At 32.3% G+C, this 21,046-nt stretch overlaps 1 protein-coding gene across 3 annotated transcripts in view; it reads left to right on the top strand.

Annotated features, from left to right (window-relative positions):
• Nucleotides 1-1,123: 1,123 nt before the first annotated feature.
• The window catches only part of LOC145292952 (pyridoxal 5'-phosphate synthase subunit SNZERR-like), a 48,443-nt gene continuing 28,520 nt past the window's right edge, over nt 1,124-21,046 (top strand). The window contains exon 1 of one of the 3 annotated variants that reach the window (XM_080139153.1): nt 1,124-1,321. In XM_080139153.1, coding sequence (XP_079995279.1) covers nt 1,297-1,321 — 25 coding nt within the window. In that variant the 5' untranslated portion in view covers nt 1,124-1,296. Of the gene's footprint in view, nt 1,322-3,485; nt 3,611-5,353; nt 5,379-21,046 lie in introns of those variants that run through there. The other 2 variants (XM_080139154.1, XM_080139155.1) reach the window with 2 other exon arrangements.

Raw genomic sequence — 21,046 nt, 5'->3', positions numbered from 1 at the left:
GAAGAACAATGGTTGTTTCTAGTAAGAAATCACTGGCAAGTGGCTTTTGCGATAACGCAAATTCATTTGCAAAGGTTATTGAAAGAGGTGGAGAGTACTAGAAATCTGGGGTGACTTGTTGTCATTCAGACTCCAGGGAACGCCACTGGTTGTTGTCAGTGAGTAATTTCTGATGATGACCTATGTGAGAACTCCGGTTATATAGAAACTGCAACAGAAGTAAAAACAAAAAGATAAAACACCATGCCAACGAGAAATCAATGGTAAACGGCTGTTGCGAATTCATTTGCAAAGGTTGTCAGAAGAAGTGGGGAGTACTGAAAATCTGGGATACTTGTTGTCACTTAGATTCCAAGAAACACCACAGGTTGTTGACGGAGAGAAATCTTTGGCGATTGTGTGAAACCTCCTAGTGATTTCTGAATTTTTCAGATGAGGATTTAGTTATTCGTATTATTTGGATTCCTTGAACTACTGTTCTTATCCTGAGTGTGATTTTCACAACGTTTTGGTCGATGTAACCTTGGCCCTCTTCGGGTGTATTTTGTCGAACTCGGGAATGTTTCTGTGGAACTTGGGAATTTGGACGAAATTTAGAACGGGGCCCTTTATTTACTTCACGGAGGTAGCATGCTCTCGTTCTGTCAGCGATGGCTGGATAAAGGTCCTAAGTAATTCGCAATCGACAATTGCGAATTACTTAGGACCTCCATTGCCAATTGTATTTTTAATTTTTCGATCACTCATACTGAGAATTGAACCTTCAACCTGTAAGAGAATATCACTTTCACAGTTGATTTTTCTAAGTACTCTACTGCGCCACGGGCCCTTGCAAGGACACGATACACCTGAAGAAGGTCAGAGGTTACATCGACCGAAACGTTGTGAAAATGACACTCAAGATGAGAACTCAACAGGTCCGATGATACAAGTCCAAACAATATGAACTCCTAGCAAGTACAATAACAATAATAAATGAATAATAATAAGAAGAAGAATGAAGAAGAAGGGTCAGAGAGACGTAATGAAGAAGAAGAGAAACAGATAAGGGTGGGAATAAGAAGGGAGGAAAGACAAAAACAAGGGCCAGAAAGAAGAAGAAGAAGAAGAAGAAGAAGAAGAAGAAGGGCGTGAGGGTGGGAGGGACTACGCGTTTTTCTCTTTTTCACTCTTCCTCTGTCTTCATGATATCCGCGCTCTCACGCACACGTGTGGATCATTTTACCGTGAAGGCTTCACCGCAAAACAACAAATTCGTCAATTCCTTTTTCCTTCCTGCCCAGCAGAAATTTGAAAATGAGCGGATTGGCTGCAGCTGGAGGTGCGATCAAAAATCATTTATTTATTTATTCATCATTTTTTATCATTCTGCAATTCATTTTTTTTTTTTTCTAAATTTATTTTATCATTTTGCAATTCATTTTTTTCTAAATTTATTGTATATAAATCTAATATTGAAAGCAAACAAAAATTGCCTTTATTTTCAGGGAAATTTTGAAAGCAGGTTTTTGCATTCTTTTTGCAATATATTATACACCTATGTTGTATATGTTAAAAATTATATCTTTTTTCTTTCTTTAATCGTATAACTAAATTAAAAATTTTGAATTATAAGTTACATTTTGAATCGATTAAAAAACATTAAAAACAATTTCTCCCTCGTTTTTCCAAAAAAGGAGAATGTCGATTGCATTTTTCAGGTTGTCGATTAAAAAGGAGTTTGTTTTTAATTAAAGATTAATATGGTTAATTTTCTTTTCCTTTTTAGTACTTATACATAATACGGCCGCGTTATTTTTGCGATAGGATTTTCAGGTTAAATTCAATTTTTACGGTATTTTTAAAAATTAAATTGTTAGGTGAAAGTACAGAATATTGAGAAAACGCTTACCTACCCTTATGTTAAGAAGGGGTTTCTAAATAATGTTATTTCAGCACGGTCCGTATTCTGCTTAAATACACTTTATTCAGAAAATGTTAAAACTGCTTAAATCTAATAACGTTTTTGTTTTCGACAGGATTGTTTGTTGTTGTTGTTTTTTCGCAATTCATGTTTTCTTTTAAAAATCTAAATTTCCTATTTTTTTTTTTTTTTTTTTTACATAAATAAACACATATCACTTATTTCGTTGTAAATCCTGCCGATTTCATTTAGGGGGGGATTTTACCCTTTGCCCCACGTTATCAAAAATAAAATGTCCCCTTTAAAAAAAAAAAAAAACTAGGAAAATTGCATTTTATTTTTTAATATTCACGACTTTTTAGAGTAAGGGTTCACTTCAATATATGAATTTAATGTAAACTGATCCCTAAGGTCTAGACCACATGTATTTTCTGGCCCGAAAATGGGTGATCATTGTACGTAATATTTATATACTATATAAATATTGATAGGGATTGATCTTGCTATATAATATATAGCAAGATCAATCCCTATTCTAAAGTCATATTCTCGTTTTTCTTTCCTTTGTAATATTAATCGTATTAAAAAAAAAAAAAATTGGTACTAGTGCATTTATTGATCCGTGCTGAAATAATAACGTTATTATTTAAATAGCCATTCTTAACATGGGAGGGGAAGGTGTTTTGTAACTATTATATACCTTACAATTGAATTATAATAATAATAAAAAAAAACATCATAAAACTTTAATTAAACTTGGAAATACGATTTAAAAAATAGCGCGGATCAGTAAGTGCACTAGCACCAAAAAATTCATTTCAATTTTTTGATTGAGAACACGTGGGGGCAAGAGGTAAAAATTTTACTTTTAAAGTGAATATTTCTCAATTATTTCGTATTATGAATTCTTTTAAAATTATTCTTACATGGTTACAATAGAGACAGGATTTCGGAATAGAAGCCGCACGTCGCTATTATACGGACAGTGTTCATTGAACACTCACTGGCTTTATAGCCGGTGTAACGGAAAACTCTCGGGTACACAAATGTATTAGTTACAAAGATATTGAATTTATATATATATATATATATATATATATATATATATATATATATATATTGTGTAACCCGGATATAAGAGACTCGAAGATACGAAAAATGGATAGAAAAGAGATTTTCTCTGGTCCCAAATTAGAGGCTGTGTTAATGTACAGTGTAACCCGGATATAAGAGAGTACGAAGTCTCTTATATTCGGCGTATACTGTATAAAATTGGTCTTTACACAATGATATAGTTTTAAAAAATATAAACATATAAAAAAAAAACGGAGCAAAAACTGACGCGATCTCTATTCCGAAGCACATTGAAAATTAGAAAAAATATTGTTAAAACAGTTTTTGGTTTTTCGGAATTTTAACTGATGATTCGAAGGGAGGTAACTCTATTTTACTAAATTAATTGAAAAAAAAATCATTTTTTTTTTATATATACAATTATTCGAATGTTTAAAGAAAAATTACAATATTGTCGCGTTTCACAGTTTTTGTCATTGTTATAAAACCTTGTAACATAGTAACCTCCCTTAGAACAATAAGTTAACATTCCGAATAACCGTTTTTTTCTCCTCAGGCACGTAGACAATGAAAAAATCATTTAAAAGTTAAATGAATACACTGAAATCTGAAATAATTTAATTTCCGGCTAACGTATACAAAACGTACCCACCCACCTCTGCTTATGAAATCTATTTTTTTTTTAGATTTCTAAAAAGATAAGATGTTTAAAAAGTATTAGTGTAGTTTAACACCACCCTCTCTGCTATTCCTCTTCCTCCCCCATATAAGTAATTTAGAATTTACATTGAGGGATCAGTTTCGCATACAAATTTAACTTAAAATGGCATTTGTACAATTTAATCAAGACATTAAAAAATGAAAATATCGAAAAAAAAAAAGGTTATATTGTACGCATAAAATTCACTTAATTGGATTGAGTATTTTCTTTTTTTTTTTTTACATCGGAAAAACACATTTTTATGACAGCACGTTGAAGGTAGACATCTTTGAATTAAAAAAGAAATGTGTTTGTATTTTTACAACACGCCACAGGGAGATAACTCGGTTTAAAGCGCCGACACTCCCTCCCTATCTTTAATACAAGCTTTTCTTCCTAAAAATCGAACCTTTTTTTGCTCGGTATCATAACAAATTGTTTTTTCCCTGTAAAAAAAACAAACTACTTGATGAAATTAAGTGATTTGGGGGGGGGGAGAACTTCAACGGATACGTACAATTTAAACTTTTTTTCGATATGTTCATTTTTTAATGTCGTGATTAAACTGTACAAGTACCCTTAAAATTACCCTCCATTTCCGTTTCTAGCTTTTTAAGGGACTTAACCATATTTTTTTTTTTTTTTTTCAAGAAGATAAATCCCGTGCGTTTTAATTATATTTATTTTATTTTATTTCTTTTTAGAGATATTATTTATTTTGGGTGATTATTGTGTGTGGTTAGGATCTTGTTACTCGGACTAATTGCATAATGGTTTAATTCCTTCACAAACCTAGACGGCCCACGGATTATTTTCTTTTCTGATAAATTTTACGCGCGATTTCATTTTTGTTGGGGAAGAGGTTACAACTGTAGGCGATTGTGCCTAGTTTTATGTACTTGCCAGTGGAGCTAAGCTTAGGGTTAGTAAGAAAAAATTAGTTAACAGTTCTAAATGTTAGAATGGCCCGAAAATGGGGGCTCATTTTACGTTACATTTATATACGAAATCTCCCACTATAAACTCTAAAACAATTTGTTAATGTTTTTATTTTCTTTCTGCCGCGTTTTTCAGTGCGTTCACACATAAGTGCCTGCAAAAAAAAGAAATATCTTTTTTTTAGGTTGGGGGGAATTTAACTCGCATACACACACATATATGCCGGCAAAATGATAAAGATATTCATCGGATTGCTGATTTTATATCACAAAATATATCTGAAACATTCCCGTTTTAATATTATTATTTTTATTTATTTATTTTAAATAAGTAATAACTTACATTAAGTGAGTCGATTTAGCACTTCTAACACCTGACTGCGTAGGTGAGACCAATGACCCCTAAAAAGACCACCCACCACCACAGACAGCACACACCACACCACACACCACCAGTCCACACTCCACCACCACCAAAAATAAATAAGAACTAACAAATAAAATTCGTTTACGGTTTAAAACCTTTATCATCTCCAGATGTATCCGTTAAGTCGTAGAAGTCATCCTCCTATGTATTACCTCCGTCTTCGGGTCCATTGTCAGCTATTTTTCTTTTCTTATTACTTCGTGTCTTTTTGGAGCTGGCTGAACCCCCCTCCCCTTCGTTAAACTGGCTCCATCTGTAGTGGGAAAGTGGGTCTCCCTCCCAAACTTCAGTCCAAAGCCTGAGACCGCGAAGGCCTTATTTGGGGATCTCTTTGAGGTAAATTTCTAGATTAACATCCTCAGCAACCCCCACTCCGCCAAAATAAATCAGATTCTACTTTTGAAGGCGACTACGAGTTGACGCGCTCGAAAATCTGGTAGAAAAAAAGTAAAAATAACCTTAGAAAATGCGATCGTTAAATGTCACCTATTTACAAATCATTGTAATTGTTTTTACCATTAACCCTAAGTCCGATTGGCAAAGTCGTAAAACCACACTTAATCGCCTAACCTACGTCTCCAATAAAATGTGGAATTTATCTCTCACGGCAAAGAAATTGTTAGTAACGATATTGAATTTGTGAGCGAGAAAATTCAATATCGTTACTTTCTTTGCCGTGAGAGATAAATTGCCGCTATTAGTAGACTCTTTCTGTTTCTTTTGTACCAACAAAGCGGTCATAAACGACGTTTTAATTTTTGGTTTCAAGTTGATATAAATGATGGCACTATAAGAAAAGTTAAATTTTAACAAATTATTTAATGCTTTTCAGTAATCAAGTAAAAAAAAAAAAAATCCAGTTCCACTTGATATTTAATTTTCATAAGAGGCAGGCTATTGATGATCACGACTACCATTTGGAAATAGGGGCGTGTGAATGAGGAAATTCAATATGGCCATGTTGGTTAACTGCCCTGAACGCTAGAATAGCCGCCCGGAAATGGGGGACTACATTAAATTTATATGCAAAACTAATCTCTCACTCTGAAATCTAAAAAAAAAAAAAAAAAATAATAATAATTTCTTTCCGGCGAGTTTTTCAAGGTGTTCACACGTAATCGCCTAAAAAGTAGAATCCCGTTATGGTGAGGATTTAGCTGAAGGTGTTAATCTACAATAATATTCTTTATCTTTATCGGTTACTTTACAATTACATCCATCGATTAGTTATTCTCAAACACAGGCGCGGAAATCTCAGGATCCCGTTAGTTATTTATATAAAAAATTTTATCTAATTTTTTCATTCATTCATCTATATTTATTTATTCCTTTCATCCTAGTCCCGACTTTGAAAAATAAGACAGCTATTACACTTGGAAGATTCAGATTTATTTAATAGAACTACGTGACCTTCTCCGAGGTCTTCTCTGTGACCCTGACCTCAAAGAGGTGAAAAACGTGTTCTCTTTTCCTCCTATGCTCGTTTGTATATGAATACGATATTATAACTTATAAGTTATTCCTGTTTTTTTTTTTTTTGCTTTTGTTTTTTCTTATCACGTTCATTTATTTTCATCAAATAAGTAAAAATTAAATTAAAAATAATTAATTAATGCTAGCTTATTCGCGTAAAAATATTCTAAAAAGATTCACATTAATTTAATTCTTAAAACACGATTACTCGTCTATTTTGAGTTTCGCAACTTCTGAATTTTATGACTAAGATTAAAAGTTAAGAACATCTATTTTATATTTGATAAATTTGTAGATATACCACCTTCGCTAACCCCCCCCCAAGAAAAATAAGATTCTACGTTTTTAAGCGATTACATATCGTATGAACTTCCTGAAGAAACTTGAAAAAAAAAACAATTATTTTAGAATTTAGATTGGAGGATCAGTAAAATTATTCCTCGTTTCCGGATTACTCTAGCTTTTAAGCGCAGTTAACCATAGCTTTTTGTTGTTTTTCTGTTATATGAAATTATGTGAGCTATAGGCACTGCCAAAATTCACCATAGAATTAATTACCCCACCCTATATGCAACACGATGTAACTTTATTATAGATTAATATTATCAGTATAACTTTTGTACCATTTAAAAGAAGGGCAAAATAAACCAGTAATAATTTAAAAAAAATTTTTTTCATTGAACGAAAATAATGAAATTCCGAGACGAAAATCTTGTTTACATAATTGGCGCTTTAAAATAACGTTCCCATGTAGTAAACATGTGAAAACATACTCGTATTTAAAAAAAAATCTAGCAAAAATCAACTAATTGTCAGATTTTCGTGAAATTTTCGATACTTATCCATTTTAGAATGAAATTACATATAAAATATAGTTTTCGTAAAATATACGAGGGGAATTTTTTTTTTTTTTTGTGCATGCCCTCCCCCATTTATATTCTCGAAATTCGACCAAAAAATATTTAAATCTATCGAAATTTCTATTTATTATGAAACATAAGAGTTCAAATAAGTAAAAAAAAAAAAAATATTCATTTTTTTAAATTTAAATACACATATTGAACAAAATTTTACCTTGAAGTGTTGCAATTAATTATAAACTTAATATTGTTTTGTTTTTTTTAATAGCGTTTTTTCGAATTAGTATAATCAGTTGAATTGCAAAGAAAAATAAACTTCGTAAACATTAATTAATTTTTAAAAGATTAAAACGATTAAAATTCCATTATTTCAAAATGTTCCGTAATATTCAGACGATATATAGATGTAGTATGTACATGTACACATCTTCTCGCTGTCTTTGTACATTGTTGCATTTTGCCAACAAATTTCATTGGATTTAAAGCCGAGTAGCAAGACCTCCCCCCCCCCCCAAAAAAAAATGTTCCTTCCCTCTAACTCTAACCCTAGGTCCCAGTGGCAAGCATTTTCTTGAAAAAAAAAAAAAGCAAAAAAAAACAAAAACAAAAAGCGTTTCTTTAATCCTACCACTATTTCTAAATTCGAGTAGCAAAATCTCTTTCTCTTTCTAACAAAATCTCTGGCGCTTCTACACTATTAGGACAAAATTTCGGAAACCATAATACTGAATTTCACATGAAAACAATGGTATCTAATTATTCCTCATATTTTTAAGATGATTATATCCAAAAATTACGAAAATCGACGAGGTAGAAAATTATTTATTAAAGAAAATAAAAAATAGAATTTCATGACAACGATCATTAGACACAGGAGTTCAAAAGGGAGGTAATTTTCCGTTTCGATTTAAACAAGATGGCTGAAATTTTTCATCTGCTAACACTATTAAAGTTTTTTTTTTTTTTTAATATTGAGGTAATTTCGACTGCCTAATTTGGAAGCTACTATTGTAATTTATTAAAATTGACAAAAGAAATCAATAGAGATTATTGTCTTTAATCTGTTTTCGACTACAAAATTTCGTCCTAATAGTGTAAAATCTCTCGTAAAACCATATATAATTGCCAAAAACACACAGAAAAACTGAGTTAACTGTCCTAAAATGCTCTGAAAATTCTAAAATAAGTGGGGTGTTTTTTTTTTGTTTTTTCCAAGTTTTTGAGGGTGCTTCAGTGCTTCTTCACTGTTTACGTGTAATTGCCTAAAAAAGTAGAATCTCGTTTTTTTTTTCTTTTTGGAGAGGGTGATTTAACTGGAGGTGTTAATCTATAATATTATCAAATGTTTTTTATTGCTGTTTCTATTTAAAATAGATATATGGATATTTCAGTTTTATGATGATATCGATTAGAAAATAACGGGAATGCTATAGCAAAAAACAATTGTCTTGTTAGATTCAAATCCATGATAGCATAAAATATTGGAATTGAAGGCTGCAAAGCCAAGTAAAAGTCTTTTTTATCTGCTTAAATAAATTTAGTATATAAATATTTTTACCACTTTGCATAAAATAGTTTGTCTAGACTAAAATAATAAAAAAAGAAGCATAAATATGAAAAAGAAATTTTTTTTTATTAAAGTAAAAAAATATTTTTAAACAGAAATATTTGTAAAAAAATATTTGTAAACATTTTTTTATTAAAAAATAAAATTATAAAATATCTCTACCCTGCAACCTCTCTCCCACAGAAGAGACGTTGCGAGCCTGTCCTTGTTTTATCGTTATTTCCATGGCAGATGCTCGTCTGAACTCCAATCTCTGGTCCCCCCTCGCCAATCTTTCACGAAAAACACCCGTCTAGCTGAATCCACTGTGAAAAATTTCCCCCACTCTATATCTGTGCCTAAATCAAAACGCGGATTCCATGAACAAAGCTTCTTTCTTAGAACTGCACGCCTGTGGAACTCTGTTCCGTCTGCCTGCTTCCCTCCGGACTACAACTTGGTTGTCTTCAAGTCCAATGTTAACAAATTCCTAATGAACCACCCCCTTAAGTAAACATTTCAGCAAATCTCCTCACTAACGTAATGTACTTGCAATAACCCTTATCCCTGAGTGGCTTCTGGGCCTTGATAAGTGGTGATCACTGTAAAAAAAAAAAAAAAAAATCTTCACTTCAAAGTGCTGATTTGATGTGGAAACTAGTTGTTCACGCCTAATTTTTCATGAGTTTTAAAAAAGGTTCAAGAACTTCTGATATCGATAGACATCGGATCGAAGTTGCCGATTCCAAATCTGCTGTTAGTTTGACTCTTGCATCACCTGTTTAACTGTTATGCAACAATATGCAGACAACTTTGCTACCTGGTGTTGCCTGGGCCAAAAATGTAACCTATTTATATTGAAGTTTCTATCTCTCTACCCCTCTGTCTATATTTCTCTCTTTTTTTACCCTCCCTCTCTCCATCCTCGTTTTCTCCTTCTCCCAGTCCATTCATTCCTAGCTGGACACACACAGTCAACACTTTCATATAATAGATTCCGCTAGGAATTAGTCGGCATTTTCTTTTCAAATCAATACACAATAACACTCAAATTACCTCGCCTTTATGAAACCTGTTTACACTCAATGAGTATTTTTTTAAATAAATTTTAGGTATTATTTATCAATAGCAACACTGATTATACTGACTTTGTGGGTATTTATTTTGTAGTTTTTTACTTTTAACTGGTCATATAAACATACCCATCCACACACATATAGATGATTGCTCTTTATATAGATAATAATAGACTAGCAAAAAGCTACCTACCTTCTAGACAACAATTAATCTGAGGGAAGTACAGTATAAAAAAAGTGTTTTTACTCAGAATTACATGATTTTACGAGTAACAACAAACTGGTGAATTTATGTCAACACCCTCAGCTAAATCACCCCTCCACCCCCCCCCAAAAAAAAAGAAAGCAATTATTCTAGAATTGAGTAGGATCTCTTTCGTATATAAATTTAAAATCAAATTTCGGTGCCATTCTAACTTATTAGAGTAGTTAACCAAACTGGCAACGTTGTAAATCACATGCAATTGCCTAAAAAGACCAATCCTAAAAAAAAAAAAACACACACACAAAGAATTTATCTCCCATATGTTTATTATTAGAATTACAAAGTATTTAACGAACTTATAATACATTGTGATGTCATAATAGAACCCCTTCTCTCTCTTTAATTATTTGCATTGTTTCATTCCTCTCACCACTTTTATTCACCTTACGTCCGCTATCACAGATAACGTGTACACAATGACAAGCAAGATAAGATCATCATAGTTTTAATATGAAACAGGGAAGATATTTTTTTAATTTTGTCCCAATCTAGAATTTGGGTAACAGGATTTTCCTTCTCCCATTAAAGCCTTCTCTGCGTTTAGTAACCCTTGTGTGGAGAGAGATAATTTGGAACTCTATGAATAATTCTCCTAATTTTTAAGTTATTTTTGATCATGGGGTGGGATCTTTCTCCCAGGCATTGTCCTCTCCTTTGGGAGAAGAGTTATTTTATTATCAATCGCCTGTGACACCTTAACTCCCCATCCTTTAACTAGAAAATTATCAACTTAAATTTTGTACTCTTAGTCTCATTTTAACTTGTTTATAAAGTTGGCGATTACATTTATTTATTTATTTTTTTTTTTTTGACAAAGTTTTAATTTTAATGTTTTGCATGTTAAACTAGCTATAATTTGTGTCTGTGTGTGTGTGCATTTTTTAAGTGAACTATTGAAAATAATATAGTAAGTATATGCACAGCTGTGATGTGGATGATATATTTTGGCTAATTTCCGAGTTGAGTGGTTTTTATTCTTGAGAATGAATTATTAGTGTTTTGGGGCATTCATATTAATTTTTTGTGCGAACAGGAGGAAGGTGGGTGGGGTGGGGGGTCTTTTATTGAAAAAATTATTAATTTTTAGCTGAAAACAATATGGGTGAAATTGACTTTTAACCACCTCAAGTAACTTTATAGCACCTTGACTTTTTCTCCTTTTTTTTTCTTTTTTTTTCTTCATGTCCATCTTTGTAACATAGTTTGTGCATGCTCCTGTCTGAGGATCAGCAAAGTTTTACTTGGTGTTCACTTGCTGATGTATGAAAAGTAAAGATTTACAGGAAGGATCGCAATGCAATTATGAGTAGGCAACATTAGTGAATAGTAGTGTCGGATTTTTTTTTTTTTTTTTTTATGGAAATCGCTCTAGACATGGCTTTTGTTGTTTTGTTTTATGGTATATCAACCTTTTTTGGGCTATTTAATGCCAAATCTAGTAACTTTGGAAAATTTCAACATTTTGGGATATTTCCGGTGAACATTTTAGGAACATATTAATCGCTTAAAAATGGTTTACTTTATAAAAATTCTAGAAATGTAAGCCATGTTTAGTTTCAGAACAGTTTCCAATGGTTCGTCGTTCTACACAAGTCCTGAGAGGTGACTGGTTTGCAGTAGACAGAACAGTTTCCGATTGTTCGTTGTTCTACACAAGTCTCGGCAGTTGACTGGTTTGCAGTAGACAGTTCTCGAGTTGGAATCCACAGAGCAAAAGATTCTTCCGTGTCGAGAAGAAAACATATGCGAAATTGCTACAGAAAAGTTTAATATTTATGGAGCAATTCTGGTTTCTGATTGGTTGGTAGCAGAACGTGAATTAATTCGATTCGTCAGTTCCTAGCAGCATCGTTTATAAATAGAATCTTCCGACTGCAGAATCATACCCCGTTATACGACAAATATTGTAACAAAAATAAAACTACTTGATCAATTTATATGATTTTCAGAATATGATATTTTCATTTTGTCATGGGGTTTGAGGAAGGTGGTCACCATTTTTGTGATGTTTGGAGAAGCGGTCATCATTTTATAAAGTTTGGGATGGTAGCTATCATTTTGTGGTATTTTGCTTCCCAAAGTGGCACTCACCCTAGTCAAGTTTAACTGACTTCCTCTGATGTAGGAAGTTTCATGGGATTATGAAATTTACAAGCAGTCCCCAGTCACATGTGTATCCACATCAGGGTAGATGACAACATTAGGCTTTAGCAGTTTGTACACGGAGGTGTCGACGTCCTCCTACATACAACATTTGATATTTTCAAATGGTCACCCATCTGGTACTAACCAGACCCAATGTTACTTAACTTTGCTGATCTAATGAAAACTGGTGTGCCAATGAAGTTGTGCTGTGTATAATCATCATTTTGTGGTGTACATCATGCAGGTTTTTGGTCCCTCCCGAGGACCTGTAAATTCACCCTTGTCTGTTCATCCGTTCGTCTGTCTGCACTTTTTTCAATAACTACGCCTTGGAATTTTTTTTAAATTTTGCACAAATAGTAAACATGATATGAGTAAAAAAGTAACAAAACGGATTTTCCAGAAACACTGGTTGCCCCCTAGGGGTGCCTTTCAGGTTCAAATGACTAAAATTGATACTTTTGTGCTTATTAAAAAGAAGTTGATGCCTTGGATTTTTGTAAAACTTTTTGAAAAGTTGTAACTAACTGATTTAATTTTGTTTGTCTATATTTCATGATAACTCTTGGACGTGCCCCAGTGGTTCTTTTAGGGGGATAAAAACACTCCATTTTTGGTACTATTTTACCATATTTGTCCAAAATTTTCTGTGTATATCTATTTAGCAGTTTTGCATGGTGCTGAACTCAAATTTAAATATGTTAAGGCCTTGGAGACTTTTGGGGCTAAATGGGGGGTGGGGGGTCCAAACTAAGTCATTTCTCTTTTTTTTTTTTTTTTTCCATGGTGCAGAACTCATATCTACACATTGTTACGGCCTAAAACTGCACCGCTTGTTCATTTTCATCAGGATTTGACGTCCCCCTGGGGAATTTGGGGGCTAAATGGGGGGGGGGGTAAATGCTGAACTTGGTCAGTTTTTTTTGTTTTTTTTGCCTTGTTCACTGTGCACTCATGGCGGACCATGCATGCTTCACTTGTTCTTTTTTTATTTTATTTATTTATTTATTTTTTAATAAAAGTCGCATTTTGAAATCATGACAAAGTGCTTACAAAAGATATCAATTTCACATTGATGAATATATCATCCCTCTACCCTGAAATAATAATTCATGAGTTCGCAATCCCAGATGACAACAGGGAAGTTTAAACTATCTTTTCTTGCCATCTACTTAAAAAAAAAAAATAACAAAAGAAAAATTTAGTATTGTATAAACCTGTAAATGTACATGCATAAAACATATCTACAGTTTTGCAGATCATCAAAAAAAAAAAAAAAAAGATAAAATAGTCACTTAGTTTTAAAAACATTTATGTCATTTTTTATGTTTATATCTTTAAATTTATAAAAGGCATATCCAATTAAAAAAAATCCTCTAGACTTATGAGATTCAAAGTTTGGTATTGACATTGTAAAATCTTCTGCCTTACTATAATGTCCTCTGCTTATTCCGTTTCTGTTAACCAATCACGTGTTTCTATTTGCTTATGAACAAACTCCAAAACCTATGCGATTTGTGTTGATCTGATTTGAAATATTAACATTAATTATCAATTCGTTATTTTGTATTGACATTTGAATGAGTAAATCACGTCAGTAGTCACTATTTTGTTGGGAGCTTCAAAAATGTATTTACGGGAGGGGGGGGGTCACCATTTTGTTGTCAAGGTAAGCAATTTATAAAGATGTATAGAAGTGTGTTCTAAGTCAGGTCACCATTTTGTGAGGTTTGAAACAGGTGATCACCGTTTTGTATGAACAAAACGAATGAAACATTTTGTAAAACTTTTGCTATGAATGTTTGGAACCCCTCTTTTTTTTTTTTTTTTTTTTTTTTTTTTTTTAAATCCTTCCTGGCTAATTTTTTCCCTGGTTAATAAATGCTTTTAAATAGTTATGCCACTAGTGGATAAGAAATAATTTTTTTTTTTTTTTTTACTGAAGGTTTGAGGTTACATCTACCAAAACTTATGTAAAAATAATCAAGATAAAAATATATATTATTTAGACTACAGTTTTCATTTTGAGTATTATTTTCACAATGGTGCAACCACTAACCTGCTTCAGATGCATCTTGTCGAACTCAGGAATCTGCACAGAATTTCTAATAGAACACTATATCTAATCCACAGAGTAGTATGCACTCATTCTGTCAGCCGTGACCAAGTAGAAGTCATAAGTAATTTACAATTGTATTTTAAGTGTTTTTGCAGTATCCAAATAATAAAAATTATCAATCCTCATCTCAAACATCAAGGAACAAGATAGCAATAGTAATCCAAATAATACAAAAAAAATATATGAAATCCCAATGTTGGACCCCACAAATGACGCCTATAAACCAGGCAAAGAAATATAAGGGGATAGAGCTCAAGATAATAAGGTTTATTTATTTCTATATATCTATTATATAAGTCTCAGTTGTCTGTTTGTTTATATGTCCGCTAAAACCTTTTGTCATCTGCATCAAACCGGAGACATAATATCAAAAACTTAGAAAAAAAATTAATTATTTCATTTTATTTTGTTTGAAGGATGGAGGGTCAGGTAAAAACCTTGGTTTCGACATGGTTTATAAATCACATATTTGCGAACAGTCGATTCATTGTTTCCTTTTAAAAAGTTAAATTTGTAAAGTTTAAAAAGTTAAATTTGTAAAGTCATAACATCTGTAGTACCTTTGACATACATACGTTAAAGTGTGTGTTACACTTTCCAGATTATAAATTATTCAATTGGAAGATCCTATTTATTAAAAAGGAATCGTAGTCCAGGCTATAATGTGTCTGTTTACGAACATTTGCAAGTTTGCATTCGCTTACAAACTTTTTCTTTCAATTTTACTTCTGCTGATGGCAACCAAGTCTGTTTTTTTTTTTTGTTTTTTTTACCGTATTTTGCAATCCAGTGCGCCCACCCCCTTCCCTGACTAGTAATATATATATATATATATATATATATATATATATATATATATATATATATATATATATTAGGTTGACGCAAAAAGAATGTTGTTTTTGACGTTCAACTTTAAGACAAAAAAAACGGCATTATTTTTGCACCAACCTAATATATTATGAAATTTTAACAAATAGGTATTTGACATCAATTTATATAATTATAAAACTCAAATGACCTTGTAACGGGTGTTGTAACCCAACATCCGGTTTATGACTTCCGGTTGTGCATGCACACATAAACAAATAATCAACGTGACAATAAAACGTATTATTTTACTGTGTATGTTTTCAGTGTCCCATTTTTTTTTTTATTTTTTTTTTTATTTTTTTTTTTTTGCATTTAAATTATCCAAATAAACAATTGTTAATACTTTCTGCATTTTTTTACATCGTTCATTTCCGTATTACGTTTAAGTTATTTTAGCACAATTTTCTTACAAATAAATCTACTTTAACTCGTTTACAACCATAAAAGCATTTTACAATGGCGATTTACCCATCACCTTCATTTTTTTTTTAAATTTATTCTCCATTTTTTAATACACCTTTCTTAAAAAACATTCATACATTTTCTTTTACACTACCAACATAAATAAATAACCCTGAAAATATGTTTTTTTTTTTAATTTGCATTACAAATAAATAATCAACGCAACAATAAAATATTTTTTTATTTTTTTTTTTTATTACATTTTCACCCCAAACAAGGCACATTGCCACTTTGATGTAGAGTGCTACTATTAGGGACAAAGGCTACAGGGGTACTAGGTGGGGAGTTGGGCAGCAAGATGTCGGTTCATGTTACACTTGAACTTCTGCATGTTAGTACAGTTGGGGAAGCAGGAACCTGGCAGGGAATTCCAAAGTCTAGCAGTTCTGGGAAGAAACTACTGGAGTAGAAGGCTCTCTTACATCTCGGGATCTCTACTGTGAAGGGGTGGGATTGTATTGCTTGTCGGGTTTGTTGGGGGTATTTACCTAGAGGGGGTACAAGTGCCGTTAAGGTACTTGTAGAACAGGCAGAGGGATGCTACATTACGTCGATGGGACAGAGGCTGAAGCTTGGATGACAGTTCAGGACCTATCAGGTTGGTGACTCTCTTTGGAACCTTGTCTAGGAGTGAGAGACTAGTAGCAGCTGCACCGGCCTGAATATGACAACAATACTCCATACATGGGCGAATGGTGGCCTTATAGAGGTACAGAATACTTTCAGAGGTCAGTAGCTTTCTAGCACAGTAGAGAGAACCTACCTTTTTCGCAGCGGTCCTGGCAATGCTCTCAATGTAATTGTTCCAACTCCTGTTTCCTGTGAACGTTAGGCCGAGGAGTTTAAAAGATGTGTTTTCAGATAAAGAGTCTTTGGCCATTGCTATTGGTGGTAGAGAAGGTTTCTTGTAGTTATTGAAGGAAACAAGTTTAGTCTTGGCAGCATTGAATGTGACCATCCATTTTTGTCCCCATTCCACTACAGATTAGAGGTCATTCTCTAGTGTTTCTGCCATTTCTTTAGATATGTGTTCATTTGTTTTCCTGCCGTGTCTGTTATAGAGTGTGGTGTCATCAGCGTATATACCCATCTCACAGACAATTTTGTTAGGACGGTCATTTATGAATATTAGGAATTGTTTTACTGTGTACGTTTTAAGCATCCCAATTGTCCACCCCCCCCCATTTAAATTAATTAAAAGATATATCAAAATTTGACTTTAACTAAGTATTATGGTATATGCTCAGTGTACATTTACCTATAAGTATGGCAAACCACTTATAATTCAATGATTGTAAGTTTTTTTTTTTTTTTTTTTTTTTTTTTTCAAAACTAAACAATTATAAACAGAACGACTTATAGAAATCTATCTATATTCACTTTTCATTTTAATATACTTTCATAGAAATGTTTCTGTTATGCCACAAAGAACTATTTTCTTTACGTCACAAATGTCACACTCATATATTAATTCCATAGCTAATATAACATATGGACCTAACGGGTCATGGGAAGTCTAGTTAATAAATATTCCTTAAATTACAAAGAGGTTTTTTTTTTTTTTTTTTTTTTTTTTTTTAATTCAAATATATCAGATTTGCATTAAATTTTATCCATAGTTATTAGAAAGTAATCAAACAAGATTCCCTGAATTTCGGTAATGGTCCAAAAATAATTCTTTATTCATATATTGATATAGTATTGCTTAAACGTCATTGTATTAGATCAAGATTTTTAAAAAAATTACCTATGGCAATTGGTAAAATGTTAATCCATTAGGTTCCACTGTCCTATGAATAATTTTTTTCTAAAATCTATAAGATAATATATAACTTGAACCTTAAATTGTAGACATTTTACCTTAGATTTTGTGCTTTGAATGTTATTTATATCGTGAAAATTGCCTTAAGCGTCATCCTTATATTTTAGACATTTCCTAGAAAAAAATATAAAATTCTATTAAACCTACTCCAATTAAACAAGATTCCATGAATTTCAATTTCTCAAGATCATTTAAACAAATTTTAAACATATTTTTGTACTTCAAATGATATAATGGACTTTGATCAAAATATGGATTCTAGATATAAGGTTTATTATTATTATTATTATATTTTGATTTTAATCTTCATAAAGAGACATAAATATTGTACAAAATAATACTGTTCAGGGAATTCATTTTTATCTATCTTTGGACAAGTATTCTACTGCATATATAAAAGTTTCATTATTGTTTTTTTGTTTGTTTCAAGTAAATAGCATGAATAAATAGTTTATGCTTCCTCATTGTCATTTAGAGCTGCAATATCACAACATACTTTTCTAGGAACGAAGCCGGGTGTATATTTAACAGGATGTTAAATTGTTTCTTTTTTCTTTTTCTTTTTTTTTTTTTTTTGTAAATGTTGTCATTTCCATTTAATAAAAATTGTTTACTATCTTCTATATTATAAAAGGCAATTGTTCATGCATATGTACAGTGGGGCCAAAAAGAAAGTCTACGCTTGTCTTTTTTTTTTTTTTTTTTTTTTTTTTTTAAGCTAAATTTCAGTTAACTGTTTAAACAACCTATACTTTATTTGAGTTGCCTTTTATTCCTTTATAATTTTACCTGTTCATATTTGACTTTTAATTGAAATATGCTAATGTTCACATCAATTAAAAAATTAACTTTAAATCGAGAAGGCAAAAAGAAACTCGGCAGCAACAAATGAGCTTAAAATATCCATCTTTTAGACAACAAAGCATCTCTAATCGTAATTGTTGTTGTTCCAGTTTATACGATGTAACATTTAGTCCATATGCCACGACTTTCTCTTGGTGATGGTTAGAAATTTATTAATCCCCACTTTTGTGGTTTATCCAATTGAGAAATCGGCTGCAGGTTGAAATGTGATAAGAAAATGGTACGATTACTGTGCAAAAGCACCAAAACACCGGCAGTGTCCGTGATGCGCCTAAATCTGGTCATCCTAGAGTTACTTATTACAGGAAAGACAATGCTATCAAGATCTGGAGCCTTAGAAACAGATTTGAAACAGCTCCCCAAATCCAACAACAGTGCAATCTTGTTAAAAAGTGCTCTCTTTCTACTGTCAAGAACAGATTAAAGGAATTTCATTTGCGAGGCTGTGTTGCAAGATGCAAGCCAATGATTTCTGTAAAGAACTGAAAGTGCCATCTGGACTTCATCAGATGCAATGACGTCAGATGCCATCAAGATCATGACTTTTCATATTGGTCGGAAGTGATTTTCAGCGATGAAAGAAAGTTCAATAGGTTAGGCAGTGATTGTAGGCCATCGAAATTTCAACGCTGCAAGGTGGTAAAGAGTTAGTTTTGGTGTGGGGCATTATTAGGGCCTATAGTTTGCTTGCAAGGTCAAATTAATTTAATCAAGTACATTAATATGTTGACTGAGCATTTTCTACCATACTTTGGCCAGAATTTGGATGATAATCACATCTTCATGCGGGATAACACTCCCATTCACACAGTTGGTAATGTCAAGAGATTCCTTGAAGAGCATAATATTCCATGTTTGGATTGGCCTGCACAATCTTCAAACCTCAATCCTATCGGAAACGTATAGAATTACATCAAGCAACGGCTACGCAATGATAAAATTTCAAATCTGGAAGAACTTCGGAGAAAAATTAAAGAGAAGTCAGATGCCCTTTCATTGCAATATTGCCAGAGACTAATTCAAGGAATGCCCAAAAGATTGCAGGCTGTCAAACTGCAGAAAGGCTATGCTACTAAATATTAACTAGTTCATTGTGTTCCTATTGCATTAATGTTCTTAAGTTATATTTAAATAACGATTTTCTATTATGCAGAGTTTCTTTTTGCCTTCTCAATTGTAAGTTAATTTCTTAAATTGATATGAACATTAGGATATTTCAATTAGAAGTTAAATATGAACAGGTAAAATTATAGAGGAATAAAAGGTGAATCAAATGAGGTATAGGTAGTTTAAACCATTACATTCAATTTAGCTTAAATTTGCGGTTCTTGAAAAAATGACAAGTGCAGACTTTTTTTTTTTTTTTTTTGTCACTATGTATATCTGAATAAAACTCAAAGCTACAAAAGAAATACCCACAAGGTTGTTATTTTCTTGATGGGCACTACTCTGGAAGAAATAATATGGAAATTTATTTGATCTTAAACTGGTGCAGATTTCATGAAAGAGAAAGTGATGTTGGTTTTCCCATCATTTTATGTACTAAAGGAAAGTAACTGATTTTTTTTTTTATCAAGGAGTTACTTCCCTTGTACTGACTCGTTTTTCAGGGAATCTGTAAAAAGGAGAGTTATGTGTGTGTGTTCAGAGAGGGGTAGAGGCCAGTGGAGTAGAACAAAGGGGAGTGGGAATAGGGAGAGAGAAAACAGGGTGGAGAAAAAGAGATGGAAGTTTTAATAGACATATGTTACCATCTTGTCCCAGGTAGCACTTTGTAGCCTTGCTAGTCTCATATAAAGTTCAGTTACCTGTGTGTATATCCGCTAAAAAGTCAGAAACTAAAGCTGATATATTCTTTTTAAAGATTGCTTCAGACAGAATATCAGGAATGTGATTTCTGTTTTTTGGTGTAATTCTTTTTTCGTTTTTTTTTTTTCTTATCTAAAAAAACAAAAGCAAATTTATGCTTAAATTGCTAGATGGTCAAATGTTTTTTTTTAAGAGTTACAATTTATCGAGGCCCAAAGACCACTTAAAGATAAGAGCAAATGCGTGTAAGGTGGTCAATGAGACAACAGCGTAATGATCGGTAGTGATGGAAATTTGGTAGAATTTGATTAAAAGAATGACTTGAGAACTTGTTTACATTAGACATGAAAACAACCATGTTGTAGACAGCTGGGAAGTAGCCCCATGGTAAAGTTTTACAGGTGGACAGTTTTAGGAAAGAAACTTTGTTCATGGAATTTGTTTAGTTTTAGGGATAGATAGAGAGTAGAGGAAATCGTTGACAGCAGTTGTAGCTAGATGAGTGTTGTGAATGTATTACCTTGTTTTTAAATAAGAAAAAAACTGATATCTACCAAATTGCTAAAATCTTACCTTCCTATTCTTTTGTGGCTACTTGACTGGATCTTATTTCTCTTTCTTTCCCATTTTTACTTTATCTTTAATTTTTTCCAGTTTTTTTCTCTCTTTCTCTTCTCTCTCTATTTTTTT

The sequence above is a fragment of the Euprymna scolopes genome, chromosome 14 (genome assembly GCF_053919585.1).
Source record: "Euprymna scolopes isolate OS-2025 chromosome 14, ASM5391958v1, whole genome shotgun sequence".
Lineage (NCBI taxonomy): Eukaryota > Metazoa > Mollusca > Cephalopoda > Sepiida > Sepiolidae > Euprymna > Euprymna scolopes.
This window is presented reverse-complemented; position numbering and strand designations above follow the sequence as displayed.